General features: G+C 41.2%; 1 protein-coding gene across 1 annotated transcript in view; it reads right to left on the bottom strand.

The window, feature by feature from the left end:
- Window positions 1-22,014, bottom strand: part of OXCT1 (3-oxoacid CoA-transferase 1) — a 68,922-nt gene extending 46,908 nt beyond the window's left edge. Inside the window, exons 1-3 of the mRNA XM_007426730.4 lie at window positions 21,790-22,014; window positions 12,757-12,865; window positions 9,984-10,074 (exon numbers count right to left, since the gene is read on the bottom strand). Of these exons, the coding sequence (XP_007426792.1) occupies window positions 9,984-10,074; window positions 12,757-12,865; window positions 21,790-21,900 (311 nt within the window). The 5' untranslated portion in view covers window positions 21,901-22,014. The remainder of the gene's footprint in view (window positions 1-9,983; window positions 10,075-12,756; window positions 12,866-21,789) is intronic.
- Between the last annotated feature and the right edge of the window lie 1,340 nt (window positions 22,015-23,354).

Below are 23,354 nucleotides of genomic sequence, written 5' to 3'. Positions count from 1 at the left end.
GCAGAGGCTGACTTCATCTTGGAAAAATCTCACAGGTTTCCATTCCTCATTTGTAGCCCAAAATGCATACAAGCTTGCCAATACAACATGGCTCTTTAGAGCCTTCACATTTTAGGAATATTCCAGAGCAACCTGACCTGGCAAGTTGAGAAATAATCTTCCTGCTAAAATTAGAAACAGCTAATCCTAAGTATAGGAGTAACATTATCAACTCAAACTTAACTATCTTATTAGTACTAAGACCTTTTAAAAAATTTAGATGAACTAGTCTGGAGATTCTTCAAACTATTCTAATTTCTTTTTTTTTCCCTAAAAATGTTATACATTCACAATTAATAAAACAATCTGAGTACCCATCAGATGTGTGGACTTCAGGTGCCAGAATTCTCAGCAATGGCCATGAAGGCTGGGGAATTCTGAGAACAGAAATCTAAACATCTACCCTGAGACCAGGATATTTTGTTGAATTTCAACACAATTATTTATTTTACAAGCATTTCTATGCCAATTTAATTCAATTCAATTAAAAATAATAACCACCCACATTTATCATAGTATATCGAATCATCCAAGGGTGGAAGGCCTATTGGAAAAGGATACTTTTTACTAACTTAGAGAAAGTGAAGAGGGTAGGGGTTGCACATTATATATCTTCAAGAAGATGGGGGGAAACTCGTATTTTTGAAGATAGATGATGCCACTAGTTTGCTTGAAATCTGGACAGGAATCTTCTTGGCCAATACTAACTATGCTGCTTTGACTTTCCTGATGAAAGAAAAGCAGAATAAAATATAGTAAATGAACCATATCCTGCACTAGGCAGTATATTGTCTTGGCAGCCTTGAAAGCATCTGCTTTCAAATTAACTGGAATTAGTTCTAGCATTTCTTCCTTCAGTTATTGAGCACATTCTTGATTTTATAAATATCCAACAACTTTCTTCTGTACTTGCTAGTCCTCTTGCTAACAGACAGGAATGTTTAAGCTTGTGCCAGCACATCAACGGATGAAGAATTAAGAATAGTTCACACTGAAGCTTGCCCAGTACCATCCACATGACTGCACATACCCTCAGTGGTTTGTATGCCAAGACAAAGTTGCAAAAGAAAAAATGTACTCTTGATCCCCAACCTCAAGAACATTCATACTACACATTCATAATTCACATAATGTATGAATTGAGCTTTCAAAAGTGAAATTGCAAGGAATGGAGTATTTGTGCCTGCAACTCTGAAAGGTGGAGCAGCCTCTTAGATCCCCTCGATCTTATACTTTAAAGACACATCTGCTTCCACCACTCATGGGATTAATGATACTAATTTCAACCTGAATATGTAGGAATCCAGACTATATCTGCAGAGAAACAAGAAACAGTCTCTAAGAACCAGGCTGGCACATATACCTAGCCAAAATTTCCAGTGACAACAAAGATATATATGATCAAGGCCATGGTTTTCCCAGATGTAACATATGATTATGAAAGCTGGATCATCAGAAAGGCTGAATGAAGAAAAATGATGCATTTGAACTGTGATGCTGGAGAAAATTATTGAGAATACCTTGGATTGTAAGAAGAACAAATCTTATCTTAGATGAAGTAAAACCAGACTGCTCACAAGAAGCACTAATAATGACCTTGAAGTTTACACATTTTGAACATGTAATGAAAAGGCAAGAGTCAATGGAGAAGACCCTATTGCTTGGAAAAAATCAAAGGCAATTGAAAAAGAGGCCAACAGATGACAAGGTGGCTAGATACTCCCACTGAGGACACTAGGACAAGCATACCAGAACTCAAAGAAGCAGCTGATAACAGGCAATCCTGGGACAAAGATATCGATCGGGTCAGAAGAATTTGGAAGGGGCAGGACAAATTAGCAACAAAAATTATAGGATCAAGTAGAGACAAGAATAAGAAATCGTACTTTTTGTGGATATTTTCCCAACTTCTCCACCTTTCTCATATACCGTGTAGACAGCGGCAGAATATGCAGTAACCTTTCCTCGATGTAGTAGTAGTTGCAATTTTCCCTCAGCCAACTCAAGATGTAATTCACCAAGATGATATGTATCCCTACTAAAGCCAGAGCTTCCATAGGAAACTTCCAACAACACGATTAGCACACACCCTGCTTTTCACAGATGTGCCTTATGGTCTTTGAATCTCCACCATTTTTTAACATTAAAAAAATGTCTGGGATTCTACCAGCTACTTCCTGGATGAATCACCCAGATCCCTCTAGAAGCCATTCATCTTCAAAACCCACCTGGAGGCTAGTGCAACAGGACACAAAGGCCCTCCACAATGAATGGGCCAATGAGGATAGTGCTGACTCCGAGTAAATGGAGCAGATTTTTCTTTCCTTGCCACTGTTACACATTTTAATTTCATTTTTGTTTGCAGGATTGATAGTTATACTATGAGCAGAATGTATTTTTCCCACCAACATATGTTGCTAAAGGAAATAAAATTACAGGGTGATATTCAGTTGGTCTTCTCTGTCAACAGAAGGCATGTGTCAACAGTTGATTTCAATTCTTTCCTCTCCATATCTCTCAGAAATATAGGGGAGTTTTTGGAGCAGATTTTAAAGAGGGGGAATTTCAGCAGAAAGGGGGGGATCACCAAACCTCCTTTCCCTTTCCTTCCCTCATTCATTCATTTGTCAAATTCCATCTGAGCAGATTCACAGTGAAAAATGGTTAAAACAGTATCACAGAAAACAAACAGCAGGCACCTGGAGGGAGAAGATCTAAAAACATTCACCCCATCTCCCAGCTTAAAAGGGCTGACCACACACTGACTCCAGGCCATGGGGAAGAGCCAGGATTTTAAGGATTTAAGGGTGGACACGGTGAGGAACCATACAAATATCCAGGGAGATGCTGTTTCAGAGAGCAGACACAACAACAGAGAAGGCTCACTACTTGGGCTCTATCAAAAAGCATTGCTTAATCAATGGGACCTAAAGCAAGCCAACTCTGCTGAATTATATGGGATGGGCAGGTACTACAGTTGACAGACCATCTTTCAGATAACTAGGCCTTATGCCATGTAGGGCTTTAAAGGTAATAACCGGCACCTTGAATTGCACCCAGGAGCTTACTGATAACTATGAGTACATGAGTACAGCTCATGGACTAGAAGTGTTACATGAGCATAGTCAAGCTTGCCCATCACTCTCGGGACACTGCATTCTGGATCAGCTGCAGTTTCTGAGTAGTATTCAAAGGCAGCTCCATATACAGCACATTGCAACTGTCTACTTGCAAGGTGACCAAAGCACAGATGACTATAAGGGCCTTCTGGTCCAAGAATCAGCCCAACTGGCACTTAGCTGCCACCTGCTCCTCAAGTAGGAGTTGAGATTCTGGAGGATTCTCAGATTACACACCAGCCCCAAGTGGGGCAATGCAACCCCAGTGAAGACCAGACATAGAAGACCCTAGGTCTGGGTGGGCCAAGAACCCACAACCAGTCTTGTTAGGGTTGAGCTTCAGGCTATTCCTCCCCATTCAGACCCCAACAGACTGAAGGACTAGGACAAGATCTTGAGAGCATTGCTTGGCATACTGACAATACCTGACCCCAGCATCCTTATTTAGATATTAAACAAGAAGGCTGAGAGTGTGTCAGGACTGATAACACCCCACAGATTAGTGGTCTTGCACCTGACTTTTCCCTCCACCAAAATCAACTGAAATCAGTCACAGAGAAAGGAGAAAACTGCTGTAACACTGTGCCTCCTGCCCCCACTCCCCACAGCTGGTCCAGAAAGATATAATATCAAAAGCCAACAAGAGATCAAGGAGATCCAGGATGGTTGCACCACCCCTGTCCCAGCTCCGGCACAGGTCATTAATTAGCACAATCATTGCCATCTCAGTGCTATGTCCAGACCTGAATCCTGACTTAAAAGGGTCCAGATAATCTGTTTCTCTCAAAGACTTCTGCAACTGCAACCTGATCACCTTCTCAACAATGTTCCTCAAAAGGGGAAAGGTGGACACTGAATGAAAATTGACCAAGATGGTTGGATCCAATGATGGCCTCATGAGAAAGGTGAGGCCTTGTGCAGCCTCGCAAATGGCCAGCAACTGCCTCAGCTGGCACACTTCGTTAGCAATGGGAGAAAGAAGATGGCAAAGGTCACCTGGGGGCGGCAGGGGTAGGCTGTGGCAGTGCAGGATGGCCAAAAGGGCAAAGATGGGGAAGGGGAGATAGGTGGGTGGGGGGAGTTGAAGTGCATACTGCAGTCATAAATGTGGGCAGGCTGCCAACTGCTCGAATTTTGATCACATAACCGCAGGGGTGCTCCAACAGCCATAACTTTGCGGACCAGGCGTAACTACCATTTGTTCAGCATTGTCCTAACTTTGAACTGTCACTGAACGAATGGTCATTACATGAGGACTACCTGTAAAAGGCCCTCATCACCTCCTCATTCTGGGAAGAGACTAAGGTCTCAGAGAAACAGACCACCATGTCTCAGGAAAAAAACCATGCTCGCTTTGAAATCCGTCCAGTTTCTGGGGTAGACTGACTTACTAGCACATATCTCTTTGAGGGGAGACAGAACACCAGCAAGCGAGAAGCAATCAGAGAGTGATCTGGCCATGACAAGAGACTGATGCTAATATCCTCCACCCTCAGATCACATTGGGACTGCCCCAAAATAAAACCAGATTTAATGTGTGACCACTGGTATGCGGTGAACTCTTGATGATCTGGGTCAAGTTCATGGTTGTTGTGAATGCCTAAGCCACTCCCAGTTCAATGCCATCTGGGGGAAGGTTAAAACCCCACAAGATTATCAGCCTTGGGGATTCCACTGCCAACCCAGCAGTGGTATCAATCAGCCCGGGCAGGGTTGTTGCTGCACAGCAGGGAAACTGATACAGCTGCAACGAACTCAACTACAGACTAATTTCAGCCACGAGATCTCACATCTGGTTATTCACAGCACAGAGCCTCTGAAAGCTGTCAAGGCTTTGTGAATGACAGCTCCCATCTCACCTGACCTCCCTTGCCCTAGGTCACAGCTGTTGCCAGACATGAAACCCACGTGGGGATGTCTCTGAGAGGAAAACACTCCCCCTTCCAATCCATCCAGGTCTCAGTTACACATTTTACAGATCAATGACTTGTGTTAGCAGAGAAATAACCACCAATAACCATTTAGGATCACATCATAAACAACAGCCAAACAACTATTCATTAGCAATATAATATTAAGCTATTAAGTGCTTAATTTTTAAAAACTCTTTAGTGGTTAAACAGAATCATAGAGTCATAGAATGTAAGGCTTGAAAGGGATCATCTAGTTCAACCCCTGATCAGTACAGGAATCCACCACAGCAGCATCCCCACAGATGGCCATCCGGCCTCCATTTAAGTACTTCCAGTTGTCAATTCTTAGCTACCCCACCTACAGAGAAAGCAAGACTGTTCTGGTTTCTTTACCAAGATTTATTGAAAGAGAATAAGATAAGGTCAAAGAAATCTCACAAACGAAGAGTGTTCCCCATGACAATCTAACTTATCTTTCAGATTTCTAAGGTAGAAGCTTTTTTAATCTCTTGCTCATAGTTCATGCACAGACTGATTAGGTGGTTGTTCTCTTAATTGATAAAGGAGGAATGTCCTGATGGTTTGAATGCGAATCTTTCTCAGCCTCCGAAGAACCATTATACAAGTGAAAGAGAGTCCACCACCTCCCAAAGCACTCTTTTCCATTGTTGAATAGCTCTTACCATTAGGAATTTTTTCCAGAAATCCAATTTACTTCCTTGTAATTTAAAACCCTGTGTTTCTTGTCCTGTCTTCTGGAACAACCATGAACAGTTTTGCCCTGTTTGCTACATGATGGCCCTTCAGCTACTTGAAGACAGAGATAATTTCTCCCCACAATCTTCTCTTCTCCAAAACTTCTCATACAGAACACAGTATATTATATACTCCTGCTGTACCCTCGGTGTTTCTCATTTCATATGCTCACGCTGTTTTAATGTACATATCAGGACTATGCAAAGCATTCAAAGGCAACTTTACAATGTGCTCTGGGGCAAAGGAAAGCACTGCGGCTGCTATCTCCTCTCCCAGGCTCAGTGCAGCTATTTCAAGAGCTTTCCCAGGTCACAGACCTCATTTTTGCTATGACTACCAGCAAAGCAAAACAACTATGCTTCTTGAAGGGTTCTTAAAACAGTTGCCCTGAGCCTTGGGGAGCAAGTACCTTCCTCAATGTATTTAAGGGGTCATTCCCTCACACGTAGTTGGCTAGTAACTCTATGCAGCATGTCATCAATTCTCCTAGACTATCAGGCTGTTTTCTTCCATAAATCTTACTTCACAAAGCAGCAATATTCCAAAATTAGTTGGAAAACATCCCAGGGAAGCTACTGCTGACACAACCAGAGTGAAATTGGTGATCCAGAGCTAATCAGCACCTTCTCTTCAGTTGAAGCTTACAAGAGAATATGGATCTTTTTTTCCATTACTTGTCGAAAAACAGTATACTACAGCTAGCATGATTCGTGCATCACATCATGTTATGGTTTCTTTAACTGTGCTTTATTGAATAAACTACAACTGGCTGAATTCACACAGTGCATTACGCCACAAACCACAAACAATCCATAAATGGTGGGCTCACCAGTATACTAAGTTAAAACATACAAAAACAGTGTGGCATGCGAATTTTATTGGCAATACTGGTTCATACATCAAACTAAAGCATAATGGTGTTTGGTTCTGACTTTGTCTAATAACTCTAATCCATACTGAGTGGATTCACTTATTTGTGAACCATGCCACTATGGTTTATTCAACAAACTATGATATGAAAACATTGCCTAAGTGTAATGTGTGAAATCTCCCAGTTACTAAATTACGATTGGAGCACTTTGTTCTAATCTTGCCTACCACTATAGATTAGCCTGAATGACACTTCATGATCTTCTACATCTGTATCCATGGATGTAGAAGTTCAACTGCTACATCAGATCTTCTATGCTTAGTAATTAATTCCTATCCACTCATCCTCCACATTCCAAGTACATATTTGACTCTTAAGATCTGGGATTAACTAACAGTCACAACAAAAAAGAGAAAACCCCTTACAAATGGTCACTGGTAACAGTTTAGGGAATGTACTAGCATGAACTTAAAGATCTCAACACTGAAAAGGCAGAAGTACAAAATATAGTACCAAATTTCTCAATTCCTCAGCAGTTCCTAAATCTTTCTCAACTCTCAACAAAGGAGATTAGAGAAAATTCTGGTATTTCATAAGCATCATGGTAAAGGTTCATACAGTTCTGGTGCACAGTATCATGTTTCTGAAAATGATATTCAAACTGGGAAATGAAAAATTGCTAAGTGTTTGAATGATTGAAAAATTGGAGTTATCTAATCATTTAGTTGCACTGTCAACAGTAGCATTGATAACTAAGGGAGAAAATGTTATTAATGTTTAACCTCAGTATTACATTCAAAGAAGGTTTTAAAATAGCAAGCCTAAATCAAGTTTTCTATTCTACAAAACAGTTATTCACATCCTTACAATATTTGACCTGAAATGCTCACCGATATCAATAAATCCACGGGAACATTTAATTAAAGGAAAATGTAGGGTTTAATGTTTTGTATATAACATATGATGAAACATTATTAATTTAAGGGGGGGGTTTCCCTTTAAAAATATTTTTAATGCTTAGATTTCAGAGGATCCAAGAAAAGATTGGACAGCTATTTGTCTACTATGGTATGAGGATTTTTGCACTGATCCACTCACTACCAGAATTAAGCATGCACTGGATTATTTCCAAGGTAATGCACCCCTAATTAAACAAATAAATTAAAAAGTCAACCGTGCTTTAATTATTTGGACAAGACACAAAAAGCTTTATGCTTACTCCTCCAAGGAGTAACAAGAGACTAGTACTTGGAAGTGCCTTAAAAATAACTCCTATTGTGAGAGCCTTCCTAGCACTATTTCAACAGCATGTTAGAGACCCCTGGCATAGAATCAGTATTTTCAATATACGGGTATATATTATAAATTTGTATAAAGAAATAAAGTCTGATTTACAAAACTAGCCATTCTGCAATGTTAAACCATGTTTTATCATGGCTTGTTGAATAAGCCGCAACAGCCAGGTTTATACACTATGTAAAAATATGTTATGGTTGTACGATGTGCAAACCCATCTATTTGTACGGAATGTGCCTAAATCCATTGAAAAAACAATAACGTGCTAATCTCTGGCTTGATTCAAGCATCATATTATAGCTCCCATTTCATTCCATATTTTCCTAATCTCTGGTTAAAATGCAATGTCTGAATCAAGGCTACCTAAGATCAGAAATTATCAGAAATGACTGAGATTATGACCTGCAATCTACTTCAAAATACTGTGGTTGACTTCCACCAATAGTTTGCCCTGATGGGAACATCTTAGCAGAGTCTTAAAGCTGAGCATATAAGAAGGGGGAAATCCATGTATACTTTTCCCCTATACATTCTGGATCTTCAGGCATCTGAATCCCTTTGTTGAAGGATTTAGTATAAGAGATTATTTCCTTCAGTACAGATATTGCCAAATATCTATACAGCTATAGATACAGCTATCTAAAAAATATTATGGGAACCAGGTTGGTAGAGGTGACAGAAGTTCTTCTGTGTTGCCATTCCCTCACAGTAGTGCAGGCAACAGCTCCTCCTCCTTCATCACCCTAAACCTGTTAAGTCTACCAGTAAATGCAAGGAAACAACATTATGGGAGAAACTTGGGTTGTTCTATGCCCAAGGAGCTTTTCCAACCTGCAACTAAGGCAGTGTTTCTCAAAGCATGGACCATGACTCCCAGGGGATGCGGGGGGTCACAAGACAATGGATGGAGGATCTTGAGAGGGGCCCTTCCTCGCAGGAGTAGGCTCACCAGTCTGATGCAAATATATTCTGAATAAAAAAGAATTCTTTTTTTTAGAGTTCCAGATCCCCTTTTAAAGCTTGTATATTCTTTCTGTTTTCATCACACTGTGTTTGCCTTTCAAAGCAGAAAATTGAGAGCCGTTTAAGAAAAGCTGGTTTAAGGCAATTTCTTTCGTTTTTCATGACTTGGTAAATGAGACAATGAAGCCCAGATTTGAACAATTATGCACAAGGAAGCAAACTCATCCTTCTCATTAAAAATACAGTTTTATGTGTTATTGAGGTGATTGCTTATCTCCAGTTAAACTATTTCATTTTATACAGTTGCAAAGTTATACCATTGCTTTGTTATATATATAGATTAAAATTTAATTATTAAAGAAAATTGTATATTTATTTCTTGAGGTCATTATACATAAGGGAAAGGCATTTTATCATTTTATGGGGTCACATTATTGCTGAATTGCAGTTTGAGAACTTCTGCTTTATGTATAAATACTTGAAGAATTGAATACAGTGGTAAGATATTGATGATTTTATATTACAAAAATCAACATTTTTTCAGGCAATGTACAAATTTCAGTTTTAAATTCCTATTTAAAAAATTCTGAAATGTTTTGGTATTTGTGCAGAGTCTGAAAGACAGCAGATTTTTCATTTCATGCTCTGGCATTCTGTCATCAAATGTCTTATTATTTCAAGCAGATGTCTTTTATGGATGACCAGCTGAAGTTTATAGCAGATATTTAAATGAATGAATAACTTTACCCTTTGCAATAGCAATGATAGCAGCCCTGTTTATGACATGATTATGTACCATTGCTATGTAATCACACCATTAACAGGTGCAGCAAAATAAGTAGAGAGAGAAGAATATAGCCAAGGTTCAGACCTAATTGAACTCACAGAAAAAAAAAATAGCCTCATCAGTTCAAGTTGCAAAATAGGTTCTTTACAAGGCAAAGATAAGGAATTTCTTCCCCCATGCAGCATTACTAGGGATGTCTAAAATAATCCTCATAACTGGCATTAGAAGAAGAGACCTACCCTGCATTGTTACTGACAGCAGTTATCCCTTTTACACCAGTCTTCAACAGAGCTTCTATGAGGTTCTCCGGAATTCCACAGAGCCCAAAACCTAGGTGACACAAATTGTTCAGCAATAAATAACTCTATTTCGAAAATACAGTTCTCTCATGCTGATCCATTGACCCAATTCTATTTCCCAATTCAGGAGAAGGCATCCTATATCTTGGATTTTGGAGCAGGCAAAATTTTTGTTCAATAATCAGAGTAAGACACCCCATACCATAGTTTGTCATACATGGGAGACTTGAAGAAGTCTGCAGAAACCACATGTTATGACTCACTTATAATCCAAACCCAAACATCTCAGTGAGATATGAACTGTGAAATGAAGTGTGGGGGAGGATGACTTGAATCATAAATGAAAACAGAAAGTACTTTCATGGGAATATATAAGAATGTTATATGCTGAAGAGTCCTGAAAGATCTTTAACACCTTGGATCTAGTCTATTTCTGCACAGGTAGGACTGAGATCCACAAAAGCTTCCATTATAATAAATTTGGTAGTTTTTGTAAGCAAAACTGTTTACAGGGAAGGGGGCTTCCAAATTATTATAACAGATTTATTAATGCCTACAGGTAGTCCTTGTTTAGTGACCACAATTGGGATCTGCAGCTCAGTCATTAAACAAAGCAGTCACTAAGTGAAAAATCACATGACCATGACTGTGCTTTTGCTCTTACTTCAGGTTTCCTTTGCTTTACAGACCTGCAAAGGTTGTAAATGGAGACACTGGTCACAAAGTTACTTTTTCATCACCATCATAACTGTGAACAGTCGCTATCCAAAGCAGTCGCTAAGCGAGGACTACCTGTACTCAGAATGCAGGCTCACTTTTTGCAAACACCAATCATGCTTTCCTTATTTATTGAATTTTATACTGCTTTCTTCTTTCTGAAAACAGAGGCTTGTGACACCTCAGTTTTCACACTAAAACAATGTACTAAATTATTATCTTCCCATTTTCCCAGGCTGAAGCAATCTTCTTGGTCATAGAGTTACAGAAGCAATCAAAACCATTTACAAGAAGGACTGGGAGTGTTGAGCAACTTTATTTGAGGCAACAGTCACATGTAGCTTTTGAATGTTATACCAGAAGTCACTGCCCAATAGTGAGTAGGATCAGGACAAACAAGGAATTACAGCCAGAACAAAAATTAACCAGGATTTAATTTAAATCAACATTTTGATTAAATGAATCAAAATTATTATTCTTCCACATATCACATTCAAAAGACAGTACTGAGTGGTATCTTCTAGAGAATCCCCTGTTTCTGGGACCCCAGGCTGTACAGCCACTGTTTAAAACCTTTACACCCTCAGCTTCTAAGGATTTTTATGTGGTATGAAAACAACATCTCCATTCTAATGGCCCATACTGCCTTTGAAATATTAAGCATTTTTTTCAACCTTAATTTTACCCCACATTATACACAGACTAAGTATATTCAGTCTCACTAAAACACGCTGTTCCTACGCGCTTGCGTAGTTCTGTAGTCTTACTATACAAGGTAAAGTCTTGCTCAAGATAAGATCTACCGTTGCATCTACCATTGCATCTATAAGTCTGAGTTGGGTTTTTTCACAACAGTAAGGAAGGAGCTTGTCATTGCCTTCTTCTGAGATATATTTTTGATTTCCTGAAATCACTGGGCTATAGACTAAGCTAAATATATCTCATAAAAAGACAGTGGCGGTCTCCCAATGAAGTACTAACCAGGTCTTACTCTGCTTAGTTTTTTTGAGATCAACCCAAGTACCTACAAACCCCCCCCCTTAATACACACATCTTATGTGTACATAATTTAGATGCATCTCTTATAGAAGGATGCATGAAAGATTGACATTTACAGATATATATACATACAGATCCTAATTAGACCAGCAACTCCACCACTAAGCAAGGCGGTCGCTAAGTGGGAAATCACGTGACCACGACTGCTTTCCGGCTGGAAAGAGACAAGACTAGTCAGTTTCACACCTTTGGCTTCTGTTTGCCTCCTAACCACTCCCCCTGCCTTGGAAGGCTCAAGCGCCTGCTTATTGTCTTGTACACATCAAAAGCAATGTGACTGCACTGCAGCCAGGGGCTGGGAGCCGCAGGCATGTTACGCAAACAGCTTACTCTCTTGAAATCTCTTCCTCTCCAATCTCTCTGCTTTGCGGGTGGAAGGGTCAGGCAAAGGAGAGATTGCCTAGAGAAATTGCTTGCTTTTCTCCCCTCCCCTCACAGAGTGGAGAGATTATAGAGAAAGAGATTTCAAGAGAGTAAGCTGTTTGCTCTTCTACACATCAACAGCAACGTGATTACCCTGGCAGCAAGGAAGGGTCAGGCAAAGGAAAGATTGCCTAAAGAAATTGATTGCTTTTTTTCCCTCCCCCCCCCCAAGTGGAGAGATTGGAGAAGAGATTTCAAGAGAATACTGTAAGCTGTTTGCGTAGCGTGCCCACGGCTCCCAGCGCAACTGCATTGCTTTCAATGTGTAGAAGAGCAAACTGTTTACTCTTATGAAGTTCCCTTCTCTCCAATCTCTCTGCTCTGCAAGGGGGGAAAAGAAAAACCACAGTTCAGACCCCGGACAATCCATACTGACTGTAATGGCAATCATGTGACTGAGGGACTTTGCAAAGGCCGTAAAGTTATTTTTTCAGCACCGCTGTAACTTCAGTGGTCAGTAAGTGAGGATTACCTGTAGTTTATCTAGGAATAACAGTGGAATTTCACTACTTACCACCAACAAGGAGAGTGGACCCATTAGGTATGTCTTTTACTGCTTCTACTGGATCAGTATAAAATTGGGTATTGTGACAGGAACTGGTTGAAAAATAACAGCCACAAGTCTAAAAGTGAAGAAAGGGGGAAAAAAAGGAGGAGGAGGAAAATGTCAGAGATCCTACATTGTACACTTAATCAAAATAACAGATCTCTTGCAAGTGTGTTCCTGGAACAACACACACAGATGTACACAAAGCAATTTCCACTGAGCTAAACTGCGAAGTATGCCCAAGTACACATTAGAGCTTTACATCACAGTACAATTAAAGATGTAGACATGTATAAAACACAGAACACAGTACCCTTTTTATTGCACTAATGAATTTAACAAACAAAAATAAAAACTACGATATAGGAAATAAACTAAAACTTAACAAAAGAAGAAAAAGATCCATATAATTTACTAGTGCAGTCTTCACCTATTATTAAATTTAGATCTTTTTTTTTTTTATGATGAGCTGAAACAGCAGGTGTTCTGGGTAAGAAAATATCCAAATAATATAACTTTTGTGATAGATAGATAGATAGATAGATAGATAGATAGATAGATAGATAGATAGATAGATAGACAGACAGACAGACAGACAGACAGACAGACAGACAGAATATATGTAATGTGTGTATGACAAAAAATATGCAAAATACATGAACTAAAATTATAGGAAAGCAGGAGCCAAGTACTGGAAGTTAGACAGCCACGTGTCCTATCTTACTGAGAGCAGTCAGAGAGAAGAGGTGCCCCATCCAATTTAAAATTAAAGAACTGTAAGTTGAGAAGTTGTTGATTCAGCAATAATGACTGACAGACATGTGAGTTGTCTTCCTCATCATAGCATGATACATTCCATTTCTATTTAAATAAAAAGGCTCCATTCTCACATCACATTACACCAGAATTGGTTTCTTTAATTCTCACTTAGCACATACAGTACTATGAGCACAGCCCCTGTGATTTGTAAACCATGGTTTATGACTTAGTTCATCATGTGAATCATGGCTTAGCTGTATATTTCATACCTATACACATAAATTAGTATACGCGTAACTTTGGGCAAGTTTGCATCCTCTTTTCTGGCTGGGAGATTCTGGGAGTTGAAGTCCACACATCTTCAAGCTGCCAAGGCTGAGAAACACTTGCTTAGGGCAAAGGGAGGAAAGCAGCAGAGAATATGGAACTGCCAGTTATAAGGATATTAAGAGCTTGGCTCTACATTAGTTCTGTATACAATCATCCTGATCCTGCCTGAACTGGCATTCGCATGGAAGCAGAGTAATCATTCTGGAAGAATAACAGCCACTTTCCTAGAGGGGTGACATCTTGGGGAAGGTCTCAATAAGGAGCTATAGCTTAACACAGTATTGCTTCCAGCACTTTTACTCTAGCTAGTGTCCTTCCAATAGCTTCCATCATCCCCAGCTAACATAACTAACATTGTAACATTTTTACATTGCCCATCTTTATTATGCCTGTTCCTTACTGGTGTCACGCACTTGGAACTGTTTTCTCATCTTTCTGGAACAGCAAGTTATTTAGCACCAAGAGCACCTCACAAAAGAAAAGTTAACTAAGAAAATTGCTGATATTTCTTAGAAATTGCTTGAAACGCTTTTCTCCTGCATTGAGACAGTGTTTTCTTTATTAGGAGATCACAAAAATCTGTTGAAATATTGCTTTATTTACCCAAATATGAAAAAGACGCACAAAAACCTAGTGGGTAATGGCTAGCTCTGAAAATCTCCAAAACATATATTTAAGACAAGTAATAACAACTCTGGGATTACTACACAATTAACTACTCCTTAATTATTCAAAATAAGAACACTGCGCAGCTAGAAAAACAGAAGTACCTGTATTATAAATATTAATACTCCTGACTTAAGCAAACAAAAGGTCAAAAACGGGGATTTTCTTACAGGCTCAAAAAAACATAACTGCAACATTTCTGTCTATGGATGGCCCTATTCTTAAGAAAACAGAACTTCACAGACAGTGATTATCATCTTAAGCAATTTCTAGACATACAAGAACAAGGGTGAACCTATTTTAAGCCTGAAACCGTGCTTGCAATTGACAAGCCCAAAGAACACATTTAGTCTAATACTCCAGTTCAACTGCTCCTGATTGTGAATCGGTTTCTTCCAGTGCGTCAATAGCCTAAATACCAGGCAGCAATTTTCATTTCAAACATAAGAAATGAATTTTAGTTCCAAGTTCGGATTAAGCCGCGTGACTTGTTTTAGAATCATATTCTCACAATCATTCCTGCCAGAAACGGTCAACTGTCATCAACGGCTAGGAGCTGAACAAATGAATCCTACCAAATGATTATTATTTTGGAATCAGAAAGAATATCAACAACCTCCAAGGATGAATGCCAACAAAACTGTTGCTAAAAGGGGGCCGTGAAAAATGTGAATTTTCATGAATGAATGAATGAATGAATGAATGCGGTGTTTCATTATCGCTGGCACTGTTTTGTATAATATTGGTCTTGGTATTTTAGACTCTGTACTTTTTAATCTTATTTATGTAAACAAGGCACGTAAGCCACTCACTTTCAGTTGGAGCAGCATATAAGCCCTGTAAGTAAATGAATAAATTCAGTTTTAAAGAACAGACAAAGCAGTGCCTCACTTCAGCAATCCACATTTAAACCAGTTTACAAACACGTGAGACGCCTCACGGGCTGATTGAATAAGTAAAACATGACAGCATTCACCATTAGGTTATTCAGTCAGTAAAACAGTAAGAAGCACGGAAGAGTGGCTCACTTTATTAATAAATTATTAATAAATAGGACAGATGCATTGATGATACTGCCTTCTTGTTGTGAGCCTCCTAGGATTGTGTGTAACAAGCCATATAAGTTCTATAAATACATAAATAAAGTACTTAATAAGGTATGCCTGGCAGCATGACGCAGGCCATAAAGCCCTTGAAACTGAAAGAAGCAGCTAACAGTTTGTTCTCCCCGGCATGGAAAATCACATGGCACATGCCGCATTTCACTAATATTGGAACAAAAAAACACCCAAGCAACCGGTTCATCACCTTTTACTAACAAGAGCTCAGTTTTCAATTAATCAAACGGTGCCAGCTAACTCAAAGAGCCTTTTCTGATTAACCCATCACTACACTATACCAATTCATTCTGCAATCTGGAAATTCAAATGTGAGTGGAAAGTTCAGGAACCCACATTATACACATTAGCCAAACCATTATCTATGACATTATTTAATTTTGATAACAATGGTTTATTAAGCCACAATTGGCTCGGTTTGCACATCACAATGAGCCATTAATCTGGTTCACAAATCAGAATGAGGTTTCCACAACACACTAAGCCCCCCAAAAACCACTCTGTGCTTTAGTATGAAGCACACAGCAGGCAGGAAACGAATATGCATTTGTATGCAACAGATAAGCAGCATGAACACAATCAGTGTGTAACTCCCCACGCCCTGCAAGAATAAAATCCCCTGGACACACTTGGCAGAATAAAGATGCATCCAAAAATGTACAGTGGAACCTCAGGTTACGAACGCTTCTGTTCACGAACTTTTTGGGTGACGACCAGCTCCGGCCGCAAAATTTTGCTTCGGTTCGCGAACTCCGCCTCAGGTCACGAACAGGATCCACGGCCATTTTCCCTCCCGTGACACAGTCCGCGGCCACTTTCCCGCCTGTGACATGTGGTCCGCGGCCATTTTTATGCCCGACACGTGGTCCGCGGCCATTTTTCCGCCCCTGACCCATGGTCCACGGCCATTTTCCGCCCCTGACACGTGGTCGTAGGGAGGGGGACTCTCCCTCCAAGCAATAGCTGCCTCCCTGTCCTCCACGCCAGAACGGATTAATGGTAATTACATTGAACCTTATGGGGAAATTTGCTTCGGGTTGCAACCAATTTGGGTTGCGGCCAGAGTCATGGAACGAATTAAGTTCATAAACCGAGGTTCCACTGTATATAGGGCAGGCATGACAAAACATGCAACCTATCTCTTTGTATTTGCATCACAAGTACATATGGGGTAGAGCTTGCCCTGTGACAGCACAATACACATTTGCCATTTTCATGAAATCTTGCCTTGTTACCAAATCGCATGGATAAATCATACAGACTTTCAAAATAGGCCTAGTATATTTGCAGAATTGCCTTGCCCAAAAAATAAAAAAAATAAAAACATCTTCAATAGGGACTTCAGAATTTTAGCCGATTGCAAGCATTCTGAGAACCAAGGTCATTTTACTCCATGTTACCCGAAAAACATTGTTATCAAAATAAAAACTTGGGATTTAAGAAAAGAGCAAGATCTTAGTGGTAAAGCACACGCTTTACACATAGAAAGTTATGGGTTCAATCCCAAGGATCTTCAGATAGGTCTATGAAAGATTTGCATCTCAAACCATGTCCACGGGCAATACTGATGGCAACAGCAACCACTGGCCACCAAAATCTCCACAATAGCTGAGTATAGACACCACGCTAATCCACCATCAAGTCTTCCATCATAGGTTCAAGTGTTATTTTTGATCGCTTATTTTTCATTCCATTATTTTTACCATGGTTTTCATGTAATTGGATGTGCTTGCAACCCACCAAGAATCTTTTAATTGCAGCAGTTAGGAATCAAATTAATAAAAATGCAGTATTTAGGCTGGGCCATTAAACTGCCAAGGATTAAGAGAGAGATTTTGATGTTGATCACAAAGGAGGGGAACCTTCCTCCTCCACAGAAAGTGCAAAAGAAACAGGCTACAATGCTTCTTAGAACAGTTCCCAACCTTTTCCTTTGTACAAACCTTGCCATATTCCTTGAAATTCTGTGAACTACCAAATACGTTTGAACATTTTCTTCTAAAAAGTGCACTTACAACAATGTGAGACTTGTACTCTATTTTCTCTCTTACAAGGAACACAAGACCATGCAAGTTGGGTGATCTTGTAGACTGACAGAAGGGTCACACATTTGCACAAAGGACCTTTTCCAAAAATAAAAGTCTTATGTAGTAATCCAAAAATCCTGCCCTGATTTTGTACTAGACCAAGCAGTTGATTTCTCCCCACCCACCCCCCAAAAAACCCCAAAGGTAGAGAGAGGACCAACCTGATAACTACTATGGATCATTTGTGGTTATGGACCACAGTTTGGGAACCAGCATTCTCGGAGACCGTAAAACAAACAAACAATCTGGCATGCTAACTTTTGTGACTTTCTTACTAAGGCTGCAACAAGGAAATGAACCTCACTGCATCCTGGAGTTTACTTCTGCTTGTTCATAAGCATCTGTGGGATGCACCATTAGAGTGTAACTGTTTGTGCCACTACTCAGATTCTTGAATAATTATCCTTGGGCTATGTACTACACTGAAGCTCGTCTCTTCTAGTCAAGGGTTAGCAATCGACATTTGATAGTTAAGATAAGTAGCAGGGGAACTTATCAGGTAACAAACAATTCTAGGGTTCATTGGCCTGTGGGAAATGGTCAATCACCTGGTATCTTTTTGGGATAGTGTATTAAAGTATATAAACAGATTTATGGGAAAATGTTAATGTGATGTTGAATTATATACCAAAACTTTGGAATCTGTTCATCAGGAATTATGGTTGTATCAATTATTGGGTGGGGGGGGAGCAGCTAAAAGAATATTGAGAAATTGGAAATGTGGTATTATTCCAGATGTCAAGGAATGGTTGTCAGTAATATGTGACCTATCTGCTTTGGAAAAGGGAATTAAATTGATTAATTTCTATTAATCAAAGGATGCAACAATATGTGCTACGATGGCAGAAATTTTGTAATATTTTACAATAATATTTGTACTGAGCATATTATTGTAGTGTACTGATGAGTAAACCAGTGACTATTGATAAGTATAAAGCATAAGGTAGACTTTTTTCCTTTTTCTTTTCTTCATTAATTCATATTTTTAGTTTGGGGTTGTCTCTTTTCTAATTTTTTAGAAAAGTTTTTTTAAGTTATTTTTGTTTTATTAATTGTGTATGAATAAAAATGTAAGAAAAATAAATTAAAAAGCAAAGCAAAAACAAAACAATTCTGAAGAGGATAAACTAAAGAGAAACAGCATCTTCACCCTTGAACCATCTTTAGTATTAAGATCTAGAATTTTAAAGAGGCTTCTCAGAGAACATCTATGAATTCCTGAAGACAGAAACAGCTCTGAATATACACGAGTCAGAAACATCAGTGATTAACTAGAGGCCAGTTAGATCATTGTCAAGATCCTAAGTAAGCTTTCACCCAGAAGAGAATGCTAACATAGTGGCTAAGATATGGGATTAGTCTATCCCACCCATGAAAACTTAATGATTGACTCTAGACCAGTCATTCTCCCTCAGCCCCAAATTCCCAGACAGTTGTTCCTGTTGGAAAAATGGAAGGACTGCTATGCATGCTACCTTGAGTTTCTGGAGGAAAGGCAGGGATATAAACCTAACAACAAACAACCTAATAATAAAATATAATCCTCTTGTGCTTCTCCTCAAGTACAGGTAGTCCCCTGGTTAAGAACACCCAGTTTAAGGATGACCCATATTTAAGAATGGAGCCTGTTGAAGTCAAATTTGAGTTCAGTGCACAATGGTTCAAGTTAAATACACAATACTACTTATCCAGTATTATACAACAATACTGTTCCGGCTTACATACAAATTTGATTTAAGGACAGACCATGGGAACGGAACTCATTCTTAAACTGGGGATTGCCTGTATCACTTTTGACAAGACCGTCACTTTCTGAACAAAGCTTTAATTTACAACAGCCTTCAGAATGTGTGGAATTAAAGCTCCCAGAAATCCCAGTTAGGTTGGTCCACAGGAATTGTGGTCCCAATGCATTTGGAAGGCATCAGGCTGAAGAAGACAGATATCTAGGCTTTTAATTGTTTAAACCAGCCAGAGAGGAAGTCATTAGTCTTGTGCAGAGATGTTTCCAGCCTTATCTTGTTGCAGACCCCACCAGTCAAGGAATTTTGACTGGTAGAATCTAAGAAGAGGGCCTTTTCTGCAACAGCCCCCACTCTATGGAACAACCTACCTCCCGAGGTGTGGTGTGCCCCCACTCTCATGCCCTTCAGGAAAGGCGTGAAATCCTGGCTACGCCAAAGGCCTGGGGGCCAGATGGGGGTTCCCATCAGTGGAAGTGGCTTGTGGGGTAATTCACCTTGCCCCCCCATCATCTTGAACTTTTTTTTTTAGTATTTATGTATGGGGTTGTTTTTATAGTCTGATTTTAATTGATTAATTAATTTTAACTATTTATATGGTATCATTTTTTTAATGGTTCTTGGGTCTTTGGTTTTAATTGTGAGCTGTCCAGAGTCACCCGTTGGGGGAGATGGGCGGCATACAAATTTAATAAATAAATAAAAACAAATAAATAAATCTTGGACAGGCAGATGACTAAACCTAGCTCGAACAGAGGTGTTCTACTAACTCTTTTAAATTTCTACATTATTTGTATGCTTTTGCCATTTTTATCTTTATTATTAGTTAGCCATTGGGGAACTTTGCTTAAAGAGGAAGAAACAAAAATGTTATAATATGTAAAATTAAACTGAAAGTGGCATTACCCCAGCCAACTTAACTTTTTCTTTCTGGAGCTTCCACGGAACTGGAACATTTATTACCATCCCTTTTTAGATCAGTAGGTGCCAGGAACTGGTAACGGCTGCAATTCTTAAGACGTTCTGACTTAGAAGCAAACTCCAGCAATGCAATTCATTATCTAGCAAGGAGTTCGTTTTCCCTATCTTGTGGTCATCCAGATTTTTACAGCTCACAGATGGTAGCTCAACGTTGTTCAAACTTGTCAACTTTAACATGGGTGGGCTTCAACTCCCAGAATTCCCCACCCAGCATTCTGGGAGCTGACGTCCACCCGCCGTAAAGTTGCCAAGTTTGAAAAATACTAGCATAGCCCAATACAACAAGTCAGGTGAGCAAACTGCCAGACAACGCAGCTTTAATAGTTTGAGCAAAATGAAGTCCTCCAATAAATACTCCTGCAAGGGGAAATGCAGTTTTTGTAAAACAAAAAAAAATCTCTTTTCATTTTACACAGATAAGGCTTCCCAGCGGGGAAAGGCTGCTGAAGACCAGCAAGCCTTGTTTCGGAGTCAGCCACGCGCAGAACCGAGCCGTAAGAAGCCACCGTTCCAGCGGCTTCAAGGAGATCCAAGTGCCATTAAAGCCGCCCCTCAGTCGGGCCTACCGGATCCCCATCTCCCTTCGTCCATCTAAGTAAATGAAGCGCCGAGATGCGGAAGCAGAGCTGAAAAGCACCTTTTCTTTTCCTCAAGGTCAGGCCGGCGCGGCGTCCGCTTTTTCTGCAACCGCGTCCAAGGACGCGCTGCTCGCAACGCGCCGACCTCGCCAGCCGGGAGGGAGGCAGGAGGATGCAGGCGTGTCATTCATTCTGCAGCAGATCGGAGGTCACCTTTCCTGCCCTGGCGGGGGCGGGATATTTTCCCTGCGGGGGTGGGCGGAAAGAGCCCTTGGGGTAGATCTGATCCTGCTGGGAGCGAAAGAAACAGGTCCAACTAGCAGTCAGGGGAGTCCGCGCAACGGCGGACAAGGGCGCAGAGAAACCCGAGAACGGCGAGTCGTGATCGCAAGCGGTCTAACCGGCTCGTCTGCCCGCAAGAGCGGCTCGACCCCTCTGGGCCCGGCTCAGGTTCTCCTTGGCGCGGAGCTGAACTTGACCCCCCGCCAAGAACTGCGGATCGAGCCGCTCTTAAAGAGGCCGGTTGGAGAAAAGGATCCCCAAATGGATGGCCGCGCTCCTGCGCGCGCCCTTGGCCAACCCGGGAGAAGCCCGCTCGCCCGCCCGGCCCGCTTGCCCTGAACCGGGCGAAGGATGCCCGCATCCACCGGCATCGGATCAGGTTCCGCCAAGAGCTCAGCGCCGCTGCAAGCCCGTAGCTCCCTGCGGGGTCCCAGACCTCCTGACGCTGCTGCTTTACCTTCGCTTGCGCCCCGGCAGCGAGCGCCGCCGCCCTGCGCCAGGGCCCCCATCGGGAAGCGGCGGGCAAGAGGCAGCGGGGCAACTGGGCGAGGAGGTGGTGGGCCGCCATCTTCGAGCGTGTGCGGCGTGCGAGGCGAGGAGGAAGGAGCTGGGCGAGCGGCGCTGGCGGCCTTGAAGAGCACAAGAAGGCGGCGGCTGATGCCCAACCCCCTTTGCACGATGCTGCTGGAAAAGAAACCGCGCCCAGCTGGCTAACCTCCGCGCAGGCCGGGGGAGGGTTAGGGGCTCGGCCCCGACGCTTTCCTTAACCCTTAACCCTTTCCAAAACCGCGCGGGAAGGGACCGTGGTTCATAGGGGGCTGAGCGAGTCATTGGAGGGGAAAGCCCCGAGGCCAGGGTGGTGGTCTTACAGGCCCGGGAACGGGAGCTAAAAGCCTGCAGCCGGGCAGGCGAAAGAAGGCCCGTGTAAGCTTCGTCCCAAGGAAACCCGATCGTGCTGAATGGAGCTTACTCTCAGGAAAGAGTGCTTTGGGAACCGTAGTACGAACAGCCCAGAAAGTTTGATTCTTAGCTAGCCTGGATAGACTCAGGGTGTAGGATAAAATGCGGGAAATCACTTGGAACCTCCAAGTAAACACTTTTAAATCTGCAGTGAGAACAAACAAGTAAACATGTTTAAGATTACGCTATGGTGACTGAGAAGTGAGAACCACTCACTTCAATGAATTGAGTTGGGTTTAGAAGTAGAAGAATTCTCACATGAAGCTAAAACAGTGAATCTCGAAGTTTGAAAATTGCCCAATCTCACATCAAGCCCGGTAGTTCTCCCTTTTGAATAGGAAATTAGCTATTTAAAAACAGCCGTTTCAGTTTCACATTCTTTTCTACAATTTAAAACCCCTGCTAAAGGCAGAGAAACAGGCTAGACTGGCTTGATATTTTTATTTTCTGCCTTGTGGCAATTTGCTATTGGTAGAGTTCTATCCAAAAGAGAAAATACTTGTTTGGAATCTAGAACAAATCACATTCCAGAACCTAGGCCCAAACACCTTGGATTGGCTGGAATATTCTGTTGCTTTGGATTTCAGATGGTGCAAAATTCAGAGGGGTCCCAGGGTGATGTTATGTGGCAAGTGGAACACAGTGGTGTGCAGCAAGGCTGGTGTATAATCTCAGCAATTCCTGATGCATTTCCTTGATCTTTCGAGCACCTTCCCTTTCTGCCTCTCCGAGCCCAACACATCCCACTGCCTCCATTGCACCCTCAGCCCAGTCCTTTCCCTTCTCCAGTCACCACTGATGTACTGGCCTGTGCACCTGTTCCTTACTGCAGCTCGCCATTCCCAGTACAGCATATTCCACCAGCCCACCTGCCCCCAGTCTGCCCTGCACCTTCCTTTTTCTTCCCTGGCTGTCAGTGTCCTTGGCTTTTTCTGCTATAATCCCATACCACCACTTCTCCCTGGAACAATCACATTCTGGTCCAAAGAAAGTTTCGCTCAGGTCAGAGGTCCCCAAACTCTTCAGCTCATTGACCCCTTTATGAAGTTTCAGATTGTTCAT

This window comes from Python bivittatus, unplaced genomic scaffold, assembly GCF_059951505.1.
Source record: "Python bivittatus isolate LINGU-HERP-01145 unplaced genomic scaffold, Pbiv_v1 ctg000570_np1212, whole genome shotgun sequence".
In the NCBI taxonomy this organism is placed as follows: domain Eukaryota; kingdom Metazoa; phylum Chordata; class Lepidosauria; order Squamata; family Pythonidae; genus Python; species Python bivittatus.
The sequence above is the reverse complement of the archived record's forward strand: the minus strand, read 5'-3'. Positions and strand labels throughout refer to the sequence as shown.